Source organism: Lissotriton helveticus, chromosome 11 (genome assembly GCF_964261635.1).
Source record: "Lissotriton helveticus chromosome 11, aLisHel1.1, whole genome shotgun sequence".
Taxonomy (NCBI): domain Eukaryota; kingdom Metazoa; phylum Chordata; class Amphibia; order Caudata; family Salamandridae; genus Lissotriton; species Lissotriton helveticus.
Window position 1 is genome coordinate 602,560,938 of NC_136072.1, and position 24,445 is coordinate 602,585,382.

Sequence of the window (24,445 nt, forward strand, 5' to 3'; positions counted from 1 at the left end):
GATAGGTCCTGCACAGAAGTCGGAGGGTGGTAACCAGGGTTTAGAGTCCATTCTGTTGAATTTGAGGAAAGAGCTGTTTCTGAAATTTGAGATCTCAGAGGCCAATCAAAAAAGCATACACAATAAATGTGAGGTTTTGGAAAATAAAATAGATGACATTGCCTGCCGCACAGGGGCTTTGGAGTCCGAAGTTAAGAGTCTTTCTGAAACTGTAACAGTTAATACCAGAGAAATAGAAAATGTAAAGATTCAAAACAAGACTCTACAGGATGACCTCGAGAGGTTGGAAACGCAGGCAAGACGGAATAATCTTAGGCTCTTAAAAATCCCGGAGGGAGCTGAAGGGGGAGATATAAAGTCTTTCATCTGCCAGATTCTTAAAGATGGAGTATTAAAAGATAGACCAGATATTGACTTGGATAAAGAAGTCCAGAGAGTCCATAGAGACCCCTTTAAACTGAATTCAGCAAGGAAGGCACCGAGGAAAATCTTGATTAACTTCTTATCATACTCAGTAAAAGAACTGATATTGGGAAGAGCCTTGAGAGAACCTAAGCAAGTATACGGTGCCATAACCTACCAAATAAGGTCAGACCTTGGAAAAAGAACGGCACAGAGGCAATGGGAACTTGGTACAAGAATGCCAGAGCTGAGAAGTCGGGGGGCACAAGTTCAGATGAGATATCCGGCTATGCTTAAGATAATGTGGAAAAACAAAATGCATAATCTCAGTTCCATAGAGGAAGTTGACCCTCTTTTGAAAACTATGCAGCAGGACTAGGGGTGATGACTCCTAAATACGGTCAAGACCATATGGAATGAATAAGGAATGAATAAGGAAAAATAGAATGGAAAGAAGAGGGAAAGGGGGGGGAAGAAAAACCCCCCAAAGAAAATAGGTCTGAATAAGGGTTATGTAATTATAGGGTAGAAGAATAGATGGGTGGAAGTGTAGGTATTGGTATACATGATGATTTTGGGAGGGATTGTTGGACTTAGTTAAAAAAAGGATGTGCTATGTATTTTTGATTTGAAGTCTCGGCTGTGAAAGGTAGATTCCGAAGGCGGTTGGTAGACCGCAAAAGGGATAAGAGGGGGGTTCCTTATGGGAGGGGAGGGTGGGAAATGGGAAGGTGGGGAGGAGGGGGAAAGCAGGGAGGGGGGAAATAGAAGGGAAAAAAGAAAGAAAAAAATGTTCTCATATATACATTTTTTTAAATAAATTTGTAAGTAAGGTATATGGATAGGCCACGTAGCATTAAGGTAATAACTTGGAATGTTAATGGTTTACGGAATAAAAAGAAATTATTTAGAGTCAGGGAATTCTTAAAAAATAAGATGGCTGATCTTTTTCTTTTAGAAGAAACTCATCTAGAGTCTCAAGAGTGTAGATTGTGGTTTGAAAAGGAGAGATGTGTACAGGAGGATCTTTGCTCAGAACAACGAGGGAGTACTAGAGGAGTCGCCCTGATTATTAAAAATAACGCTGGCATTAGGGTAGTGAAAAAGGAGACTGATTATTCAGGAAGGTGGTTGGTAGCCACGTTAACTGTTAATGACCTACTCTTAGTGTGTGCAGTCTATTATGGCCCAAATGATGATAATCCAGGTGCCCTAGCTAGAATGGAGGCCTGTCTGATGAATTTGACCGGGCCAATAATAATGGGGGGAGATTTTAATCTGGTGTTGAACAAAGATAAAGATCGTACCTCCAGAGTAAAATATATTTACCCATTAAAAATGTTTTCATTATTAAATAATCTAATTAAAGAATTCAATTTAATAGATATATGGAGAAGACGGAATGTCGCATTATATGATTATACTTTTTACAGTAAAAAATATAAACATCATTAGAGATTTTTTTTATAGATCAGTCACTGGGACCCGATGTTGTGGATATAAAACATGTACCAGCAATATTATCAGATCACTCTGCAGTTGAAATGACTCTTGGAATTAAGCTCATTGAAGCACAAAAGAGATGGACCTTAGATAGTCATCTTATTGGAGGAAGAAGTAAAGATAGAGGTGATAAATAAAACTGAAGAATATTTTAAATTTAATATGGGTACAATAGAAACACCGATAGTATGGGAGGCATACAAAGCATTTATAAGAGGGGTTCTCAGTTCGATATCAGTAGGTAGAATAAGGGCGATGAGAAAAGAAGAATCTGAGAAGATAATTAAGATCAAAAACAAAGAGAGAGAATTACAGAAAGCTTCACGGGAAGAAACGGGTTGCTACCTTAGAAAAAGACTTAGATATACTACGAGCAGAATATCAAGCTATGATAGACAAGAAGTTAGCAGATAAGTGGAGAGTTAGTAAGCTCCAGCATTTTTCATATGGAGAAAGGTGTGGTTCACTGCTGGCTTGGAAGGCCAGATCAGACAAGGCTAGGAATGGGATAAAGAACTTAACCCTGAGAGGCACTAGCAGACAAACAAGTAGTGAGGGAGAGATATTAGAAGAAGCAAGATGTTTTACGAGTGACTTGTAAACAGAAGTAACAAATGCAGAACCAGATGTTGAGAATTGGCTAGATACTGTAACACTTCCTAGCTTACCGGATGAATCTAAGGTATTTTTACAATCTGCAATCACAGAAGAGGAAATCCGGATACAGTGTAGAAAGGCGGCCAGGGGGAAAGCTGCAGGACCGGATGGTCTTCCTAATGAGTTTTATTTATTCGCCCTAGAAGGTTTAGTCCCGATACTGAAAACTATGTTTAATGAAATATATGTGGAAGGCAAAAGTACCCCTAGCTCCTGGGGAGAAGCTACAGTTACATTAATTTTAAAGCCTAATAAAGACCCAAAACTAATAGAATCATATAGACCTATATCTTTACTTAATTCAGATTATAAGTTGTTTACTGGAATTTTGGCGGGAAGAGTGGCAAAAGTTATTAAAACGATAGTGCATTCTGATCAACGAGGCTTTATACCAGGGAGACAATTAAATGAAATGACATTCCAGGTAATGGCAGCCATTGACATGGCTGTAGAAAATGAAAACTCACTTACAATAGTAGCTATAGACGCTGCTAAAGCGTTTGATCAGGTTAGGTGGCCTTATCTCTGGCAAGTCATTAAAAAATTTGGATTCCCAGATAACTTTGTCCAAACTCTTAAGAATGTTTATTTGAGCCCCAGGGCGAGGGTTTTGGTGAATGGTGTATTGACAAATTGGTTTAGTGTTGAGAGAGGGACAAGACAGGGGTGCCCGCTTTCACCATTATTATTTAATCTTTACATTGAACCTTTTGTTAATAAGCTGAGGCAAGATTCGGATATACATCCATATAGGATGGGGGAGATAGAACTTAAAACTGCTCTTTATGCAGATGATTTGCTTTTATATACAACAAATCCTGTACATTCTATACCACGGTTATTCGAGTTGGCAGAAGAATTTGGGAATGTTTCGGGATACTCAATCAATAAAGATAAGACAGAAATAATGGAATGGAATCAAGTTAATAATTATCCTGGGGTAAAAACTGAGATGAGATATTTAGGGGTCCATTTAGAGCAGAACCTAGAAGATATCCCCCCCAAAAATTTGAAGAAGATCTCGAAGGAAGTGGTAAACCTTTTAACTAGATGGGCGAATCTTCCTCTAAATATATATGGAAGAGTGAACTTAGTTAAAATGATTATTTTGCCTAAGATAACGTTTTTTATTTAATACTATTCCGTTAACCTTTAACAAAAAAGATATCGCTAAACTGCAAGGTAGAATTGGTACATTTATATGGGCAACAAGGGGTTCTAGGATAGCCTGGAAAAAGTTGAGAAGAGGCCTAAGAGTAGGCGGGCTAGCCCTTCCAGATTTATTATTTTATTGTTATGCTTTTCATTTTAAAAACTTTAGAATTCTGTTGAATAACCCAGATACTTCACCATTAGGTCTTTTATATAAGGCCATGTTACGAAACATGTCTCAAGGTCAGGTCTCCTTCTTATATAAGTATGGCAATCCCAAATTCTACAAAAAAGTAAGATTAAAGATATTAAGGGCGGCCTTAGAAACATGGATGTTTATAAGGAAAACAATGAACATACCATACTATGCGACGCAAGCACCAGTGTGGGACTCACCTGGGACTCCTGAATGTTTAAAGGATCAATTGAGTGAACCACTTAAAAGAGGGGGAATAAAGTGTTGGGGGGATTTACAAGTAGGTTGTAACCTGATGAGTTGGGAAGCATTGTGCAAGCTCACTCATGGATTATTGACAAGATTTAAATATGATCAAATAGCCTCATGGTGGTCAACCCAACTTTGGCAAGAGGAAGAAACTTATTCTGAAGTTTTAGACCAAATAGTGAGAGGAGGAATCCGGAAAAAAGAAGTGGCATACTGGTATGGTGCATTACTTAATCAGGAAGACCAGGCAAAAACTGATGTAATTAGATTATGGGGGGAGGACTATAGAGAGAATGCGGGGAACACAAGAGACATATACAAGGTTTGGTCTGACTCTTTCTTAATGCTACAGGAATTAGTGAAACCGGCTGCTCTGAAGAGAAATCACCTTTTTACGGCTTATAGAGTATATTGGTCTCCAGAAAAGCTGACTAAGGTAATAGGGACAATATATTGCTGTCCAAGATGTAAATTTCCAGAGGCGGATGATAACCACGTATTTATGGAGTGTGTAGAGATCAAACCTTACTAGAAAGAAATATGTTCTTTTTTGAAAGCTGTTCTGAAGAGACCAATAGATTTAAGCATTGGTATGGTTTTCTTCGGTCTACCAAAAGATTATCAAATGAATTCACCTATGTATAACTTTATATTTTTTGTGATAATTTTAGCTAGGAGAGAGATTTGCCGGCTCTGGAAGTCAGAAGATCCCCCGGTATTTTCAGAATTTTTAAGAAATGTAATATGTATAAGTGAGAGTGACATGGCATGTGATATAAAAAGTAAGGTGAAGATATGGGCAAACTGGTTATGTTGGAGAGAAAGTGACAATGGGTCAAATGATTAAGCAAAAAAAGAGAACACCGTGGAACCTATTTTCCCTAGTAACTAAGAGGGCTGGAACCGGATACAGTGAACGGGATTGGAGAAGGTCTCGGTGGAATTAAGAGAAGAACGCCCTATCTTTCTCTAAGGCCTATCCGGAGGGTTGGCAAAAGGCAAGGAGTAGATGGAGGTATTCTATTATGAGTTCTTCTTTTTTGGCAATATGAGGACAAAAAAAAAAAAAAGAAAAAAAAAATGAATTTCTTTCCTATGACATGGAAACAAACCTGCCGACTGAATGTAATCCATCTTGTGTTTTTTCTTGCGATTCTAAGGCCACAACATTCTCCTGATCTAACTTCCTTCACAAGCCAATTTTCTACATACACACGCTAACTATTTCTTCCTATGCCGTCCTTCGTGTAAAATCTCCTGCATACACTCATTGTATCTTCTATCCTTATTTCATCACCCCACCGTATCATAGCCACTGGCAGTAGGTTAATTCCCCTTACCTAAGCTTTTCCGCATTTCAAGTAACTTACTACATTTAACATCGTTTCTCAGCTACTCTACTGAACAGCGTCATCCATACACCCTATTCCAACTTTGTTCATCAGTCTCACTATCTTAGAAGGCTTGTGCATACCCTGCTCCAATACCTTTCCTCAGTACGCCTTCCTTTACCCAGCTTAGAGGTGATTTAGTTCAAGAAGAAGGTATTTGCATGTCCGCTCAGTCTATTTATTCCATCTACACTAGCCCGGCTATGTCTACCCTGTAACACAGTCCAGCAAGTCTATCACAAAATACTATCCTCCATTTTTCTTAAATCTTCATCTTATACCATTCGGAGTATTGCTGCCTTACCAGTCTCCAGTGTGCCCTCTTCAACTCCCCTCTTCTGCCTTTTCACATCATATTATTCTATTCTCCTGGGGGTCCTATTAAACATTTTGCCAAATTTCTGGTTACACAGTATTCTTTCTCGAAGGGGGTTTTGGTAGCTGATGAAATTCCTTTTGTGTGTGATAAAAGCGTGTTGGGCTAGTAACAGCAGTAAAAAAAAAGTTGCAGGTAGTTTAGAGGTCCTTCCCAAGGAATATTTGGGAAAGAAGAGTAGCAAATAAGGCCTCCCCCAATACATCTGTCAGAACCCCAGCTTAACTCAAAATGGTCACAACACCAGAGTCCACCCAGAATCAGTGCCAGTACACTTCTATGACCAACGGGGCAGTGTACCATATCAGTACATGAGACCGCCAATGTTAAATGTGTGGGAAGAGGGAAGAGCTGTTTGTATTGTTGAGCCTGATGTGGTGTCTTGAAGAGGTCTTTGGATGAACTGTGGTTTAATTAGTTGCATGGGTGTGGACGTGTGGTAACCAAACTCATCCGTCATACTTTTTGTTACACAAATGTGCACAAACCCAACAGAGTGCTGCAACACAGTAGTCCAACATTAGAACAGGTAAAAGATTTACACTGCTGGGCATCTGGATTTGTTTCCAGCTCCTCTTTCCTTACCGGTTTTCAACAATGAGGTACCGAAACACAGCCACGGTTTCTTTTGGCTGGATCTGCAGGAGGGGCAGAAGAGCTACAATAACATGGCTCAGCAGGGAGCCAAGATAAGACTGGTCCAAGCACCGCACAAAACAGTCCCAAGCTCTAAACAGAAAGAAAGAGCAGAATGATCATCACATTCTAGAATTCAATATGTGGCCACAGTATCAATCCTTCAGAGATGTGACCTAGTTGAAATCCATATATGGTCTACATTCTACAAACTCACCTACGAGGAAGGATGCCTGTTATTGGTCACATGTAGGCTTGTGGAAACATCTGAGATGTGTACAATGAGGAATAACAGCAGTAGGAGTACCACAGCACATGCAATGAGATCACCCAGGGGCAATAATGACAGGTGTATTTACATGTACAATAACTCTGCCCAACTTCTAAAGAGATCATGTTTGGCATATTAACTGGCGTGAACCTTCTGATTAGTATATTTATTGACACAGGAATTCTGAGTTGAAAAGTATATTGCAATAGCACCTCAAAAGGACATTCAATGGAACAGCAATACCAGGCATAACAAAATAACTGCCAACAACATTAGCATATGTTAGCTTTTTGTTAGCTAAAGTCACTGCTAATAAATGAATGTATGACGTTACAAAGCATACATTTACAACGCATGCCTTTAATGTAGCAGTTTTTACATCACAACATCCGTTACAACGCATACATTTACATAGCATACCACTAAAACAAATTTTTTAAAACTACATTTACAACACATTCCATTACATCGCATTATACCTTTACAGCGCATACCATTACATCGCATTTAAGGTAAGTGTTGGATAGTGGAGGGGTAAACATTACTATTCTAACTCCAGCGGGTGCAACAGTAGCACTATTCTAACTCCAGGGGGTGCAACAGCAGGGTAAGTGTATACATACATACATACATAGTGTACGGGTAAACATTACTATTCTATTTCCAGGGGGTGCAACAGTAGGGTGAGTGTTGGATAGTGTACGGGTAAAAATTACTATTCTAACTCCAGGGGGTGCAACAGTAGGGTAAGTGTTGGATAGTGCAGGGGTACCATGCGTTGTAATGCCTGCGTTGTAGTGAAATGCTCTGAAGTGTCATGCGTTGTAGTGACATGCAATGTAATGGATACGTTGTAGTGACATGCGTTGTAAAGGATGTTGTGATGTAATGACGGCGTTGTAAATGTAGTGCGATGTATTGACTGCGTTGTAAAAGATGGTTCCCCTAATAAATGGTTTGTCATTATTAGGACTAAAAATGGGGACAGAGGAGACTACGGGAGAGCGGGGTGCTCCCGGTCATTTGGCCAGTAGATGTGATGTTATCAATTGCTCTTGCTAAGCCACTCTCTCATACTAGCTGGCAGGCCCCCCCTACTTCTCCCCAAACCCCTTAGTGGTCATACATATCATTGGCACAAGTTCTGCTTTGCCCGATGTTCCCTTGTTATGCTCTAGTCACTTTGAATGTTTCGGAGTCTGATTTAACATTATCAAAAGACACCCATATCACGCAAATACACTGGGACGACAGTTATCCTACCCCATGGTGATCCCTAAAATTCGTAAAGCAGACATCCGGTCTTGAAGAAATTATTCTGATTTCTAGCAGCTACTAAACAAAAGGTATATTTTGATATGCAAGATTTTCTCTTAAAATATGCAGCTCAATCATGCAATTTCTATAGATATCAGTTTGGGACTGCATCTTGGAGGGAGACAGAAATTCCCACATTTGGCCAAGTTTTGGTCAACTTAGCAGTAGTTGTTTTGGTCAATTTTGGATCTACTATGCATGCTCATGGGCTTACTGGCAAGGAGAAAAAAACTTTCTTATACATTTATTTCTTTTTAAATTCCTACACTTTGGCTTAGCCTTTTTTCATTACTTCCTTTTTTGACATTTTCCCGCTCTTTTTTATGGTCTTACTATGCCTCCCCTACAATTTTCCTGCGGAGGTACCACTACATTCTGGCATGAACGTAATATTTATTCTTACTAAAAATATTCTTCCGTCACCTGCTTTTCTTACTTCCTGCATTAGTCATCTAATTCCCTGCTTCCTTGAGTCACTTCCCCTGTATTCTTCATGCACTCTTTCTTTCCTTCTTTGGCGCTACAATATCTGACACATACTCCAGAGATGAATGACAGTCAGCCAGGTAACCACAATCAAGTCCAGGTAAAAATGGGCCATGCTGTTTCTCAACAAATCATGTGTACGAAGTGTGTATAATAGTACAACCATATATGTTTTTGCTTCCTAGCCAGCCTATATTCAGAGACCTTTATTTGACCGTTGGCCCTGAACCTGGCAAGTGTGACACGTGTTTGGGGGTGATTCCAATGCAAAAAAAAAACCTCCCAAACAGCATCTTGCAAAACGTCTGTACTTTTCACTGACACCATAGAGATTCATGTATGAAACAATCTTCAACAAATTGTTGCAGAATTTTAAACAGATTGTAGTGTCTTGACTACTGCTGGCTCTTGGGAAAAACAAACAGTGATGTGTAAAATCAGTGAAATATTCTCCGCCACATTCGGATTCTACATTTTATTTTGCTCCACGTGCCGCTACAAACAGGGATCAACCATACACAAATTAGTCTTCATCCTGCTCCATGGGGGAATAGTCGACCCTTAACCGCTAGGCTGCACCCCATCTCAACAGGAACACGGGCAACTCCAGACCAATTTTAACTGCTTGCCTATTGTCCATTGTTATGGACTGATGGCCGGGAAGAGTTATCACTCCAAGCACAAGTCTGGTCTATCTGCAAGCTGTTCCTGCGTATAGAGTTTGGTGAGAGATTAAATTCTTTAAGTTACACTCTCTGAGTTGAAACCGATTACTGCTTAAAGCTCAAGTGTTTCACTATTATGTTGTCTTACGTCTGGCTTAATAGCACAATCTCTTGGTACCAATTCTTAGATACGTACAGAGAGTGGGAATTGCCCCTGCCGCCGCAGCAGACCAACCTTTCACCTCGTGCTTATGATTGCTGTATCATTTCGGCTCCTCTGGAGTGCCTGAGTCCTCAAACACAATTCTTTATCTCATAGATGCATTGTGAACAGAAATCAACCGTTTTTGTGATGTTTTCCTTCGCACCTGGCATTTTCAAGTATTTTAGTCTGGACTATAAACACAAGTCAGACCTATTGGCTTTATCAATGCTTATTTACCAAAGCTGAGGGGTATGGGGTAGTGGTGGGGCCACACAGTCAATAATCAAACAGAGATCTCAAGGACTGACTTGCCCACAATTTTGTCGAATTCACTGTGCAGCTAAACCCAATTCATTTCTTCGCCGGTTCATCCGACAACTAAATCATCAAGCTTTTGATTTCTTATTACATATTCTTATAATGTGAAATACTGTAACCAGGCATCGTATTTAAAGTAGTCATATAGCTTCAACATGGAGGTCATTTTTGATTTTCTGAAGATAGCACTTTTTGAGGGCACCGCTCATAGTAAATCATGGAGCCCCGTCTGACATCAGCAATCTGCTTTAGAGACACAGGTAAGGTTTAAGGGTCACTGTGCGTGGCTGTCAACACAAATGCTGAGGGGCTGGAGGCCTAGACACTGGCTGAAAGTTATAAGGTCTTCGTTTGGGATGGGTGTGAGGTTAGGTTCAGTAACAGAAGCGCCCAGAACGTGGAACAAAGAGTGAGCATCAGGCCTCAAGCCTTTTCTCTGCAACTCAGTCTGAAGACTGACCACCATGCCAGAACCAACATCCCAAAAACTGAATTTATAAGAGAAATAAAACAGTTTTTAGGTCTCGCCTGAGCCAACGCATGCTCTGCAAGACATTTAGTAAGTGAGTTTTGAAAGGGCTACCACAGGCTTTTGCTGCCCTCAAGCAGCCGCCATTTGTCTTACCTCCGTCATGGGTCATTAAGTGCATGGTGATCGCGATCACTTTCACGGCTGCGCGGCCAATGCTTGTTTTTATTTTCTTTTAGCGCGCCACTCGCAGGACGCCTTACTGCTTTCACTTTCATTGCCGCGCGTCCAATGCTTGTTTAAATATATATATATATATATATATATATATATATATATATATAGATATATATATCCTAATTTGGTACATTTCATCAATTAAAACAAATCTACAGAAAAATACCACTGCATTACCTCGACTGTAATATTGGTCTCTTGTACTTGGCCAGCAGCATTTTTGGCTTTTGGAAAGTATAAAACAGTTCACACTGCATTTATGATTTCAGTGCAGTATATAAAATGAGGCAATGATAAATACTCCAACACTGTTGCTGCTAATGTTATGTCTTAGAGTGCCTAAGGCGGTGCAACTAGAGCTGGAAGCTGGAGTGTCTCCTTTTGTGCTCCTAACCTCTGGAACGGTCTCCCACAAAATCTTAGGGATGCATTCAACTCCTTCGCTTTAAACAAACATTGAAAATCTGGATTTTCATGTAAAGTTTTAGTATTTAGTTTTGCATCTATGTTACCTACCAGGAAGCACCATGAAACCTTAGCGTTCGTGGGTGCCTTATAAGTAGTAATAACATAATAAAATATTCTAGAGGTGTTGTGTCACGCATATTGGTTATCAATTCTCAAAAGAGCAGCACACAATGGATGCATACTCAATTCTGAAAAGAGCAGCACACAATGGATGCATACCCTGGACTGTTGTAGATATTGTCAAGTTGTGTGATTTCCGGGTGTGACATAAGCTAGCAACTCTGCTCATCCTCCTACCATGGTTTTAAAGTATTTTCTTTATCAATTACATACTGATAAGTGTGATAGGGCAGAAAGATCGGTGAAATTAAACATCCAGGTAATTATTTAGACTTATGGGCTCAAACAGTGAGCCACCTAGTAATGAAGCTCAGCGGTTTGAAAGATGTAAATAACCAACTGTAATGGCGGAGGATCATCGCCCCACAGGCTCAGAGCCAGCGTGTTTAGGGACAGGAGGGGCCGGACCATGGCAGATGGGGCTGAGTGATGTGTACTGCTAAGTGTGCATGTCAGTGTGGCTGGCTGTCTTAGGCCGGCCAGACATGCGCACTTAGGTTTCTCCAACCCAGCTGTAGTGCACAGCTGGGTTGAAGAGAAATAGCAGAGACTCCCTGTGCCTGAGCAGGCGTTAAACCAGCCAACTCAGGCCAATCCCCGCGCTGCTCTAATGATTGTTAATAGCATGAGAGCAGCGCTGGTATTTTGATAGGGGAGGGGGTCTCTGATGCTGTCCCAGGGACTGCTGGGACCAGGAAACAGGTGAGCACGAAGCGGCCGGCAGCACCAGGTAAGCTTTATTTATTTATTTTTAAACTCCTTGTGCCCCCTTGACCCGCTGCACCACCACTTTTTGTCTCAGCCGCCACTGTAAATAAACCAACGCCCTAAAGGCCCCACGAGAGGGCTCTTTGTCGAAATGCTTTTCGTTTTATGACGTTACGACGAAGATATGTGTGAGGCCATGGTATGTGTAGGGCTGAGCGAGTGCTAATAGAGTGCCAAGTGGATTAGAACCGTCTAAGGGATCCTAATTAGTTTTAATATGATGGTTCTCTTGACAGGGATAACAACAACGCAATGTGGGCTAACATGAGGATTCAATGAACCAAGATAGCCTTAATGTATACAAGGAAATTGAAAGTCACAAAACTCTAAGAAAAATAACATTGTAAATGAACGGGTTTGCCTCCTGCTTTTAGAAAGGCAACGTAAGAGAAACTGAGATGGTATACATAAGCTCAGGCATATATACCGATACCCAGTACCTGGCACATTTTACATTTCAAAATGCAGGTTATCTCTGGCAGTCTTGTGCCCTGTAATGGAAACAGGAAGCTTGGTGAAACCAAATAAAGCCTGGAATAACAAGCAGAGGCTTTAATCCCGATCTTCAATGATTTTGTGATTTAATGTCAAGCTTAGATGCATGTGTGTGTGGTGCAAGTTCCCACAGCCACCTTCTACCAATTTATTTACCAATTTTTTTTTTTTAAAAGGCGTTTGATACTTTACTTGCAACACAGCTCTGGGAAGTCCTCCTTGTATCGAAGCCCCGTCCTGAGGGTGGTCATCATTTTCACTCTCACGGAACTGATGTGCTTGGGCCCCAAGAGCGTCATGAGAGACATCAAACTGTTCAACGCCTGTCAAGGGAAAGATATTGAACCAAGTATTCTTATTATTTCTCCTTCCATCATCCCTAGATTACTTTAGCTGAAATAAGCTTATTAAAGGGTATCAATCTGATTATTCCATGAACATTCCAGCAAACATTGGAAGGTATTAAGCGTATATGATTCACAATAATGAAGAGGTCTAATCAATACAACTGATCAGCTCTAAGCACATGCTCTTAAGAATGAACTAAGCCCTTCTTACACTCTTGCCAGTGGCTGAATATTGGCCTACTTTCCTTTTGTCAATTCTTGTTTGGTACTGCTATGGCTCTTCCAAAACTTTATAGTTTGGTAAGCTGGCATGCATTGTCAATCTAAAAAAAATTGACCAGAGGGAAAACTGTTTTTAATCTCAAAAAAGCATACTTTAACACAGTACTCTCTAGCACTGTACAGAACTACTTTGGGTGTGGATGTGCTCCTTGTGAAAGAGCAGCGCGTCTTAACTCATAGTGAAGTCAGGCAAAGGCTGAAATGGAGGGACGGGTTGTCCCATGATGCATGCTTGAGCGGGTTGGAGACAAATCTGAATGACACAACCACAGACAAATGGATGAAGTGTGGCTGAAAATCCCTATAAGCTATGTCAGTGTATCATACACGCAATTTTAGTAAAATCAAAAGGTCTTGGCTAAAACAGATCTGAAAAAGTCAATTGTATGCCACTGGATGCCAATCTCTTCCCTTTAGAAACAAAGAAGGAAGGAAGGAAAACAAGAGGGAATGAAGGAAGGCAAGCAAAAAAGAAGGCAAGAAAGAAAGAGGGCAAGAAATAAAAATAAAAAGGAAGGCAAGAAAGAAGGAAAGAAGAAATTAAAGCAGGAAAGAAAGAAAAATAAAGAGACAGAGAAGAGAAGAAGGAATGAAAGCAAGAAACTAGGAAAAGGGAATGAAAGCATGAAAGAGGGAAAGAATGAAAAAGGGAAAGCAGAAATGAAAAACGAAAGCAAGAAAGAAGGAATGACAAAGAAAAAAGGAAAGCAGGAATGAAGGAATGAAAAAAGAAGGCAGGAAACAGGGAATGAATGAATAAAGGAAAGAGGGAATGAAAGAAAAAAGGAAAAGAAAGAAGGAATGAAAGAATAAAGGAAAGAGGGAATGAAAGAAAAAAGGAAAAGAAAGAAGGAATGAAAAAAACTAAAGGAAGAAGGAAAGGGTAATGAAAGAAACAAAGGAATAAGGAAGAAAGAACGAATACAAAAAGTGTTAAAAGTGCTGTAAACTAAACGCGATAAAGGCTTTCTTACTGGGCAAAGTTTATTAAAGAACCATTTGTGAAATTGAATCTAGAAAAAACGTGTTCTGAAGAATTGTCAGTTTATACATTCAAATGTATAATTCTGAAGCTTTTGATAACTTAATACAGAACAGTTTCAAATGGACACAATCTGTTATGCTATGAAATTCTTTTTGGAGTGTCCTTTGTTTATCGGAGAAAGGCAGATAAACAAAGGACTTTCCCAAAAGGAATTCACAACAGCATTGGTAAGAGACAGGAACTGACAAAGCGTGTAATGCGACCTGTGTTCACGGATGGTATGAAGCATCCAGATGTCACATCCCACTCCAAACTCAAAGGCAACATCAAAGTAATACATTAAAAACAAAAACATTGGCACAGACGGGAACTAGTTTGTGTGCGCATGTGCTCCTTGTGAAAGAGCAAAATGCAGTCACACAAAGTGAAGATATCCAGTGGCTGAAGTGGGCTGGTCTTCTGGCCCATGCTGCATCCTGTAGTGTGTGGACACAACTTTTGAATGACACACCAACAGAGCAATGGCTGAAGAAAGCTGGCAGAAACCCCCTTTAAATAGGTATATTGCACACATCTGTTTTTAAAAATCAAAAGGTCTTGGCTGACACCAGATTAAAAAAGTGGACAAGATGGAATATGTCGAGGCAATTCTCAAAATATGTAGTAAACATGTATGTAGTAAACATGTATGTGTAAAAGCATTCACACTAACGTTTGCAGATTTATTACTTTTTTGAATTGACATACATTTCCAGTGGCATGCTTGGAAAACTGTGCCAGGTGCAGGTTTCCATGTGTGTCATTTGGAATTCCATGTGCACCACCTGGAATTCCATGGGGCATATCCTCCAGGCCTCCATCTCCTCAATGTATAGTCCTACATAGCATACAATTAAGCACTGGGATAATGAAGCCTGATGTACTAATGTAGAGGTTTTTTCCTGTTATTTTGTTCCTCCACTGGAAAATATGCTTCTCTATTGGGAAACCCCTTCCCTTACATCTCCTCCAAGTTTGCATGTGATCCGCTCCTTGTCGCATCTTGGTGAAGGAGTTACTCCAGCCCTGAGCTGCCGTAAATCTCTGACCGTGTTCAGGGTAGGATTGAGTCGGATTGGAATTTGTGAATACCTGGAAAAATCAAAGCTTTTGGAAGTTCACAAACTTACAAGGAAAAACTATGCCTTGTTCCTCCAACTTTGCACCTCTTGTGTGAGAGTTACTACCTGTGCTTAATTTGTAAAAGAACAAGTACCGGGCCCAAAGTTTTGCTCAGAAGGATGCTGCTGGTGCTATTGAATGGCAGGGTTGCTGAATACCAGGGATGTCTAATCTTGATTCCACCCCAAAGCACCTTTTATCACCCCCACAAGCCATTCCTCTTCTTTTATCTCCCTCTTACCGGTTCTTTTTCATCCATGGTTTATCCCCTTGTGACTCTTTTCCCATCATTCAATTACTCCTTCTTTCCCTCTTTTGTGTTTTTCTCTCTCTTGGTCTGGATCAAAGTTTGCTGAGGAACAAAAAGTGCTGGCACCGAAAAAAGAAGAGTGCTGGTGGGTCCACCTGCAAGCCCCGGCTTAAGTTAAGCCAAGGTTACTACTGCACATGTCACTGCACTCATGTCGAAGAGAAATGCAGTATTAAACATATTTACACCTGCCAGGATTTCTTCTGGGAAATCCTGACAGGCATAAATGAAGGCATTTTCAGCCGTAAACATACACCTCAGTGGGAAATGCCTTTCTCTATTGGGCCCATTTCGGTCCCGAGTATGTCACCAGATCTCACTTTTGTAGGAGCTGAGGAGGAGGAGGAGACCGTCCCTCAAGCCACCTTTTACGTTGATGACGTTGTTACGAAGAGCTGTGAAAGTGACTCGAGCCCCTCGGCCTAAAATCAATTAAATCTAAGCCCCACTGATGAGGAGGGTGGAAAGGTCAGAGCCCTGAGGCCAGAAGGGGTCAGTCAGAGCCCCGAGACTAGAAGGGGGATAGAGGCTGATCCCCCTTGGACTAGGAGGGGGCTAGACGTAGACGTAGAGCCCCTCAAACCAGTGTGGCGCAACATGTGCCAGACCCCTCAGACCAGGTTATCAGAGACAGCACCCCTCAAAATAGGGGGTTGTCAGTATATATTTCTTGATGTGACAAATACAACAAAGACGGAAAAAATAATTGAATATTAAACATTGAAAACATTAAATATCATGTTAATGGATGAGATTGGTGACATGTCATTAAATAAAGATAATGCACATACAGAGAGTTGAGGAAACACGTTTACCTGGCACCATAATTGTTTGTTAACTTTGTTAATAAAAAAATAAAAACATATTTTCTGATATAAAGTAGGATTTGCTTCCCTGTTGTAACCTAGTTCTAGTTTCCCCCCTGCAACCTTTGGCAAGTGGTGCCTACCAGCTCTCCTGCGCGAGGGCATCATCTGTCACCTGATTGGTTCCCCTACATTCCGCCTGTCCTGGTTCCGTTCCCTTGCCCCCAACTGTCATAATGATTCTAACTTACTGACCTACGCACCGCCTTAAGGTGTGGGGCTGATATAATAAACTTCTACTTCTTCATCTTACCTTGACTCTGACTTTGTTTGCAACAGTGGCGACGAGGACCCCAGCCCCTCACCGTGAACCCACTGCCTTCCAGTTTGAATGCGGAAGCAACTTCTTCTAAAGGCTCGGTGCTGCAGCCGGTTCAAGGAACGACTGGCTTGAGATTAACAGGTCAAGGGCTAAGAACAGCTCCGTGATTTCGGCAAGCCGGCTTTTGAGTGAGTCGAGCGTGAAATGAGCCATCGACTTGTGAGTAAGTCGAATGTGAAGGGCTAAGAACTGCTCCGTGATTTCGGCAAGCCGGCTTTTGAGTGAGTCGAGCGTGAAATGAGCCATCGACTTGTGAGTAAGTCGAATGTGAAATGAACCATTGACGATTAGCAGGGGGATTCGACCAGTGATTATCATTCAAACTCGAGCGTTCCTGTGAAACTGACGGAGTAAGACTCGAGTTAAGTATAACTGGATCCTGCGCAAGTCAATATGGTGAGCCGTGAAGTACGGTGAGGAAACTGATCAACCTCCGTGAATCTCGGCTAGTATTTGAAAAGTGATAGTGATAAGTGAACTTTGGACTTCCTAGAGATTGACAGTGACCGGTGGATACTGATGAAACTTCGAGCGTTTTTGTGGTAACAGTGAAAGAAAAGAAAAACGCAAGACCACTGGAATCTGAGCGAGTCCATGAGGTGAGCCGGGTAGCCGGGTGGAGGTGAAGTGAGCGAAGCAGGAAACCATACTAATATAACGTCTGCAGCCGCATTTAACGATGTTTAAGCGTGTTAAGTAACCCACCCCACTTTCAGCGTAAACCCAGGGCCAAACTAGTTAACGCTCTGAGGAAAACAAAGAATCACCTACTAAAAGAACATTGACATTGAAAGGATTTAACGTGTCAAATTCCTCACATTGTCGAAGTTAAGTGCAGCGCATAACAAATAAGCTGCGTCCTGAGTGAGAGTGAGGTGCATTTAGAACGGCGCAAACCCTTGATTGTCTGGCAATCTGAAAGAAGAAGGGTGACTTTCCTCAGCGCGAGGCGAAGAGGCTCATTTAAATGTTAAAAGTGAATCGGCATCGGCGAGTGTCATCAGTATATTCTATGGAGTGGTTAGCTTACCTTGAAGCTGCACGTTGGGGAGCTTGAGGGAGGTTGTGGCTGGCAGACCTTGACGGCGCTCGGCTGTCGTAGAGTTTTCCTCAGCACATTGGCGCGAAGGTGAGAACTACGCACTTCACGCAGCAGCGCCACCTGGTTGTCAAAGGCCACAAATGCTTATGCACACGACCATCTCTATGACCAAACGAGCACATAAGCATTTAAAGGATCTTAAGGCATAGAGTTCTCCACAGTGTCAAAGATTAGTGCCACGCATGACTGATTAGCCGTGTCTTAAGTGATAATGAAGTGCAACGTCGTAAACCCTTGATTGTTTAACAGTCCGTAAGCGCGAGGCGAAGAGACCCATCTGCACCATTGAGCGTCAGCCGTCCTTCTGGGTTTTTTTCTGTATAATTCAACGCGATGAGTAGCCCACTTTGAAGTCAAGGATCCGAGAACCTTAAAGTGTATGCGGCTGACATACCTCAGCGGCGCTCGGCTATCGTGAGTTTTCCTCAACTCTTTGGGCGCGAAGGGGAGAACTACACACCTCTCGCAGCAGCGCCACCTTGCCGTTGAAGGCCGCAACTGCTTACACACACATATCCCGAGAAATAACGAAAGCGAGTGGTACTGCACATAAGTGAATAAGACCAGTACCCCTTAGAGGAACTTTCTAGCAACTTGTCAAGGAAAAGCTTTTAGAAATTAAATGCACGTCATGCGCTAAATGGGCAGATAAGTGGAAACGTAAGGACATAAGTATGCCCAGTTAAGTGACAAAGTCTTAACACACAACCCCATAAAATCCATAAAATACTTTAAACCTAAAAATAAACTCAATGAGCTACGGGAGATGAATCCGAACTGAACTTCAAGAGTGAAGAAGACCAACTGAACAAAGCGCATCATCCACAACATATAGGTAGAAACCACGGCACGGCCAACACATAAAAGGGAAATTATACAAGTCGAATTTGATAGCAGCAGCAACATGGATAAAAACATAATGTGCATCTTACCCCCACCAGGAAAAGAAGCCAAGAAGGTAGCGAACAGTAACGTATTTGAGGAGGTGAAGGATGACTTAAGTGAACTTTACGAACAAAAACTGTTTGCCAACGCACAAAGTGACAAAATTCACCGGGAAAGTGGTGATTGCAAAAATGATTTTAACATGAGTGAAACCAAACCTGAGTGTACCATAGACATAAATGGAGTTGGGATTGACGTTATTGCTGATTCAGGTTCGAACTGCACATTGATAAACAGGGGTATATGGAAAAGTAAATTGGTTGTGACACAAGGGAATGAATTGAAGGAAACTGAAACGTCCCCGATAACATACACAGGAGAAAACATTAACCTAACGGGGTGTAGAGAAGCAAAATTGAGCTATATGAAGGGAAGCACATGGAGTACGGTTTATATTTCAGAAGAAGGACCCTCGGTACTGGGGTGGGAAGAACAGAAGAAATGTAACATAATGATAGATCCCAACCGTATTGAACCTTTGAATAGGCAGGCACAAATCAACAACAAACTCAGTACAAGCTCCAAGATGTTGAGTGAGAAGAAGCCATCGTCCACGACCAAAAGTGGATGGACAAAGGCTGCATGGGGTAAGAAATGGAAAAAGGAAGCAGCCATTGACAAATTCAAAACAAAACAAAATGCATTCATGAGTTATGATGTAGAGGACAGTATTAGTGAAGAAGTTCTGGCAGATAAAAATGAACCGGCCTATGGAGGAACAAGTATGGTATCTCTGTCCACGGTGCCAGTGGTGCACTTTTGTAAATCTACCTGCCACAAAGACGAGGAAGTGTGGCACTCTACTGCACTGATTAAGTCAAAACCCATCACAAGAAAGAATGATGCTGACGGCGGTCACCAAGAAGAAAATGATGGTCAGTGTCTGGTGGAGTCGGAGTACTTTGACTGGTTATATAATGTAGAGCCAAAGAATGAAAGTAAAGATGCACACAAACACGTACTAGATCCTCACCCCAAAGTTCAGTTAAGGAATAACAAGAAGCTTGTGGAACGCTGGAGAGAATGCAAGTTAAGTGACACAGAGGACACAACCACATCCTCTAGTGGAACTCACGTGATGAAATTGGATGGAGAACAGGTCCTTGCGGATGCAAGTATTGAAGGAATGAGAGTTGTTGGAAAAGAAAGTACAAGTGACACTGGTACAGAGTACTACAAGAGATGTGATGTCAGACCCATCCCAGAGAGTGACAACGTGAGGGATACTTGTGGTATGAGTAAGTGTAGGCGCAGACGCAGTACATTATGGTCCTGGAAATATCCCAGGAAAAAGGATTCCAAAGCCGTGGCCACTCACCAGGGTGGAGAAGACAGTACAAGTTACAGCAGACAGGAGCACAATACTATAAGGGAGTGCCATGGCGGAGAGAACGATGAGGAATCAGAGAAAGGGAACAAGAAGGCACTCAGACCAGTACCTTGCCCACACCATGTGGTAAACATAGGAACTGACTAGATGCATACAGGTCTTGCGGGCCAGCATAAGACCTGCGGACCACAAGACCCAGCGAGCCCTTACGGGAGCTCACCATTCACGTTAGGGATGTAACTGTGTAACTGTGTTTGTGACTATTGTTTACCAGTTCACTTATCACCAAAGTTCTCTTTGCTACACGTTGGACCTACCTGTCAAAACCCTCTAGAGAGGAAGATGTGTTGTAACCTCACACCATCTCCCACCTGCCACTGACTCAGCTGACTGTCAATCACTCAGACCAGTCCCTGGGGGTCACTCCACGCACTCCGACTACCTAACGGAGCTGTACGGTAACTCCCACTCTGTCTCTGAAGCCCAGCTTGGCGGTCACTGCTTCAGCGGTAGGTCTGGCAGAACCTACATGTAATCCCAGCACGACACACAGAGTGTTCCTCATGCCCTTGTGGCCCAGGGAACATCAGGGAGAGCCGACCATATTCCAAATGTTTTAAAACTGTGTGTGACTAATGTTTACCAGTTCACGTATCACCAAAGTTCTCATTGCCACTGTTTTAAAACTGTGTGTGACTAATGTTTACCAGTTCACGTATCACCAAAGTTCTCATTGCCACACGTTGGGCCTACCTGTCAAAACCCTCTAGAGAGGAAGATGTGTTGTAACCTAGTTCTAGTTTCCCCCCTGCAACCTTTGGCAAGTGGTGCCTACCAGCTCTCCTGCGCGAGGGCATCATCTGTCACCTGATTGGTTCCCCTACATTCCGCCTGTCCTGGTTCCGTTCCCTTGCCCCCAACTGTCATAATGATTCTAACTTACTGACCTACGCACCGCCTTAAGGTGTGGGGCTGATATAATAAACTTCTACTTCTTCATCTTACCTTGACTCTGACTTTGTTTGCAACAGCTTCCCTTTCCTGGATTTCTGGTGAGCACCGTCATGTTCTACTTCGGGTAAAAACAATTTTTTTATCCCCATTTCTTTTTTCACCTTCGGCTGTTTCTTGTTGATTTACATTTGGTTATGAGACATTCTTTTTGGGTGGCCTACTAGGTGTTTTTTGAAAGGAGGATGTGGATGGGTCCCCGTGGAATCATTTAATAAATAAACTGGAGAACTCTGAATACACGTCGAAGGGATAGGCATTATGTTTAAAATAAATGTGTATGAATCATCCATCCCAGCAGATGGTACCAGAATCGGAATCCTGTGAATGGAATACTAGTGACATCACAGGCCGGCAATGTGATCTCAGAAGGCCCCGGGGGTACGTGCAGAGGGGAGGCCTCGACTGAAGAACGGGGGGAAAAGAAAACACCACTATTGTGGATGTGGGACAGGATGGGGTTTTCTTACAGCTTCATCACAGGATCATTATTAGGGACTCAATAGTGGGATCGCTTCAGGAAATTGGCTAGAAGACCGTGCCTTGCCTATTTCCCCGTTAACAGGAAACAAATGGTATCTCCCAGACAGTGGTGATGTATGCGGACATGTTAAAAAGGTCTCTATTGTGACGCGCCCTCGGTATAAAAGGCTGGTAACCGGGGGGATGCAGCATTGGACAGGAGGGCACCGGACGGGGAGGACCACTGCTGGCGCTGAACCCGAAGAGGGCAAAGCTGAACAGGCTCCAGTAAGGATGGGGCCGGGGTGGGGGCAAGGGATCCAAGGTGAGTTAATAATCCAAACGAAAACTAAACTGAAAACCAAACTGCAAACTGACATGAAATCCCCATTAACCTTAATTCGTGAACCTCAATTTTTCCAACCCATAGCCCCTCCAATCCATACCTTCCTTCCTGTGTCCTTAACTTTTCTTTTAGTCCCTTCCCTTATTTTCTCTCTGCCTTCCATCCTTTATCTTTCTTTTCATCGACTTACTCGCCTTCCCCCGTCTCTCCCCTCCTCCAAACTAACCCTTTCCTACAGTCCTTCCCTCACCCCACGACTTTTTCTGTTCCTCCATTTCCTGCTCTTTCCTTCATTTATCATTCCCTCTATTCAGTTCCCATCCCTTTTTGTCTCCTGTCCGTCCCTCCCACTCAGTCCCCTACCCTCTCATTCCTTCCGGCCCTTTCCTCACCTCCACTCAATTCCCCTACACTCATTCCTTCCATACCACTTACTATCATTCGACTCCCATTCCTTTCCCTCCCTGACCCCATTAATCCCGTCCCCTCTGTTTCCTTCTCCATCCCTTCCATACCCAATCTCCATCCACTACTCACCTTTCCCATTCCTCCCTTCATTTCCATTGCCCTCCAAACTCACCATTGCCTGCCTTGCCCCAGCTATTGTTTTTCCTCCATGCTCCTCATCTTTTCTTAGTTACTGCTTAATACTCCCCATCCTTCCATAACCACCCCTTCCGCTCTTCACCTACTCTCCCATTCCATTTTCTACCACTTCCTCTCCTTTTATTCGACTCCACTCTCTTCCCTTTCTCCCCTAACCCGTTCCTTCCGCTCTTATTTCCTTCCACATCCCCTGAATACCCAACCTCCAGTCATTCCTCTCCCTTTCCGTCCTCTTCCCTTACATATGCAATCTTCCCGTACTACTCTACCCACACTTTTCCTACTCTACCCATACTTTTCCTTACCTACCCCTTCAAACTCCCTACCCTTTGTCCTTCTCCATCCTTCCCTTTTCCGTTCCTACTTTCTTTTCCCTCCACCTCCCAACCCTTTCCCTGCTCTTATCTACTACCCGACTTTCCTTTCTTGTCTCCATCTCCATTAAGCTCGACCCAGTCTCCTTCCTCTTCAATCAATCTTTACTCTCCCCCGCTTCCCTAAACTTCACTTCCCTACCCTTTCTTCCCTTCCGTGCTTCAGCCCCTTTTCCTCCCCTTTCTGCCTGTTCCCATCCCTCTACTTCCTTCCCTGTCCCTCTCTTAATTTATCTTACCTCTATACTCTGACATTACTTTCCCTTTCTTCTTCCGTCTGTTCCACATCCCTAGCCATTATTGCCTGTCCCAACACAACCACTTCCCCTAACCATTCCCTCCCCCTCTTACCGGTCCCCTCCCCTGTCTACACTCGTTCCTTTTCCTCTCCCTTTTTCCACCCCAGCTCTTCCAACCAATCTCCAATTAATTTTTCTTTTCTTCACTCCTTTCTAAAATCTCTTCCTGACCCCTTGCCTCTCCCTTACCAACCCTCTTCCCTTCCACAACTCCATTCTTTCCCAACTTCACTCTTCACTTTCCTCTCTTCACCTTTGCCTTTTCACACCTAAATCTCCCACCCCAACCATTTAATCTACACCCCATACTCCCCCAGCCCTAGATGTCCATTCCTGCCTCTTCACTTTGACTTTTGGCTTCTCTCTCTTGATCTCTCTTTCCTACCCCAATCAATTACTTTCCATTTGATACCCTTTTCATGTTCCTCCCTCCACAATTTTGCCCTTTCATTTACTTCCTGTACATTTCCATTCCATCTAAATCCTCTATTCACTGCTTTCACTCCCTTTATCAATCCCACCTATATCTGCCCCCCTCTTACCCTTCACCTACCCATTCCTTCCCCTCCTCACTTCCTTTTCATTGCCTAAATAATCCATCACCTCCATTCATCAATCCAAATCCTTTCTCATCTTTTCCCCCTATTTCAAGCTTCCTTTCTATCCCTTCCCTCTCCTATGCTAGCCCTCCATTTCACGTTCTTCCCTGTCGCATTCCTACCAATTTCTTGCCACATTCCCTGTAATGCCTTTGACTTCTCAATCCTACGCACTCCCATCTATTCTGGTCTCCCTTTCAAGTGCCTTTGTTCTCCTTGACCACTGCTGCTTTGCTATCCTTTCCCTACTCTCCCACCTTGTACACTGTATGCCAGCCCACTTCCCTCCTGTGCATCCCCTTCCTTAATTCATTCCTTACCTCTGCCTACCCTAACCACAACCATCCTTTCCTACAATATACCCCCATTCTGTTCCCTCTTTACCTTCCCACCCAATGTCCTTTCCCTTTTCACCCTCTTTCAATTCCCACACCTATCTTTTACTTTTTTCTTTTCTTTCTGTATCCTATGTGTTCATATCTTCTTCTCTTGCCTTTCCTCCCTGCTTCTCTCCCTCCGATTTCTCTTGCTCACATTCCATCCTCTTTACTTCCCTCCTCGTTCCCACTTTTTCCCCTTAGCCCCATTTCCTTCCCTTCTCTCCTATTTCCTTCCCTTTCCTCACCTACTTTACACTTCGCTGCCAAGCCTTTCCCCACCCTTCAGTTCCACCATCTTCCATTTCCCCTTACCTTTGCATCTCCCTCCCCCTCCCTC

General features: G+C 42.5%; 1 protein-coding gene across 2 annotated transcripts in view; it reads right to left on the reverse strand.

The window, feature by feature from the left end:
• Positions 1–24,445, reverse strand: part of ATR (ATR checkpoint kinase) — a 340,021-nt gene that overhangs the window by 192,538 nt on the left and 123,038 nt on the right. For both annotated transcript variants that reach the window (XM_078666419.1, XM_078666418.1), the window contains exons 18-19: positions 12,574–12,704; positions 6,512–6,655 (exon numbers count right to left, since the gene is read on the reverse strand). In XM_078666419.1, coding sequence (XP_078522545.1) covers positions 6,512–6,655; positions 12,574–12,704 — 275 coding nt within the window. The remainder of the gene's footprint in view (positions 1–6,511; positions 6,656–12,573; positions 12,705–24,445) is intronic.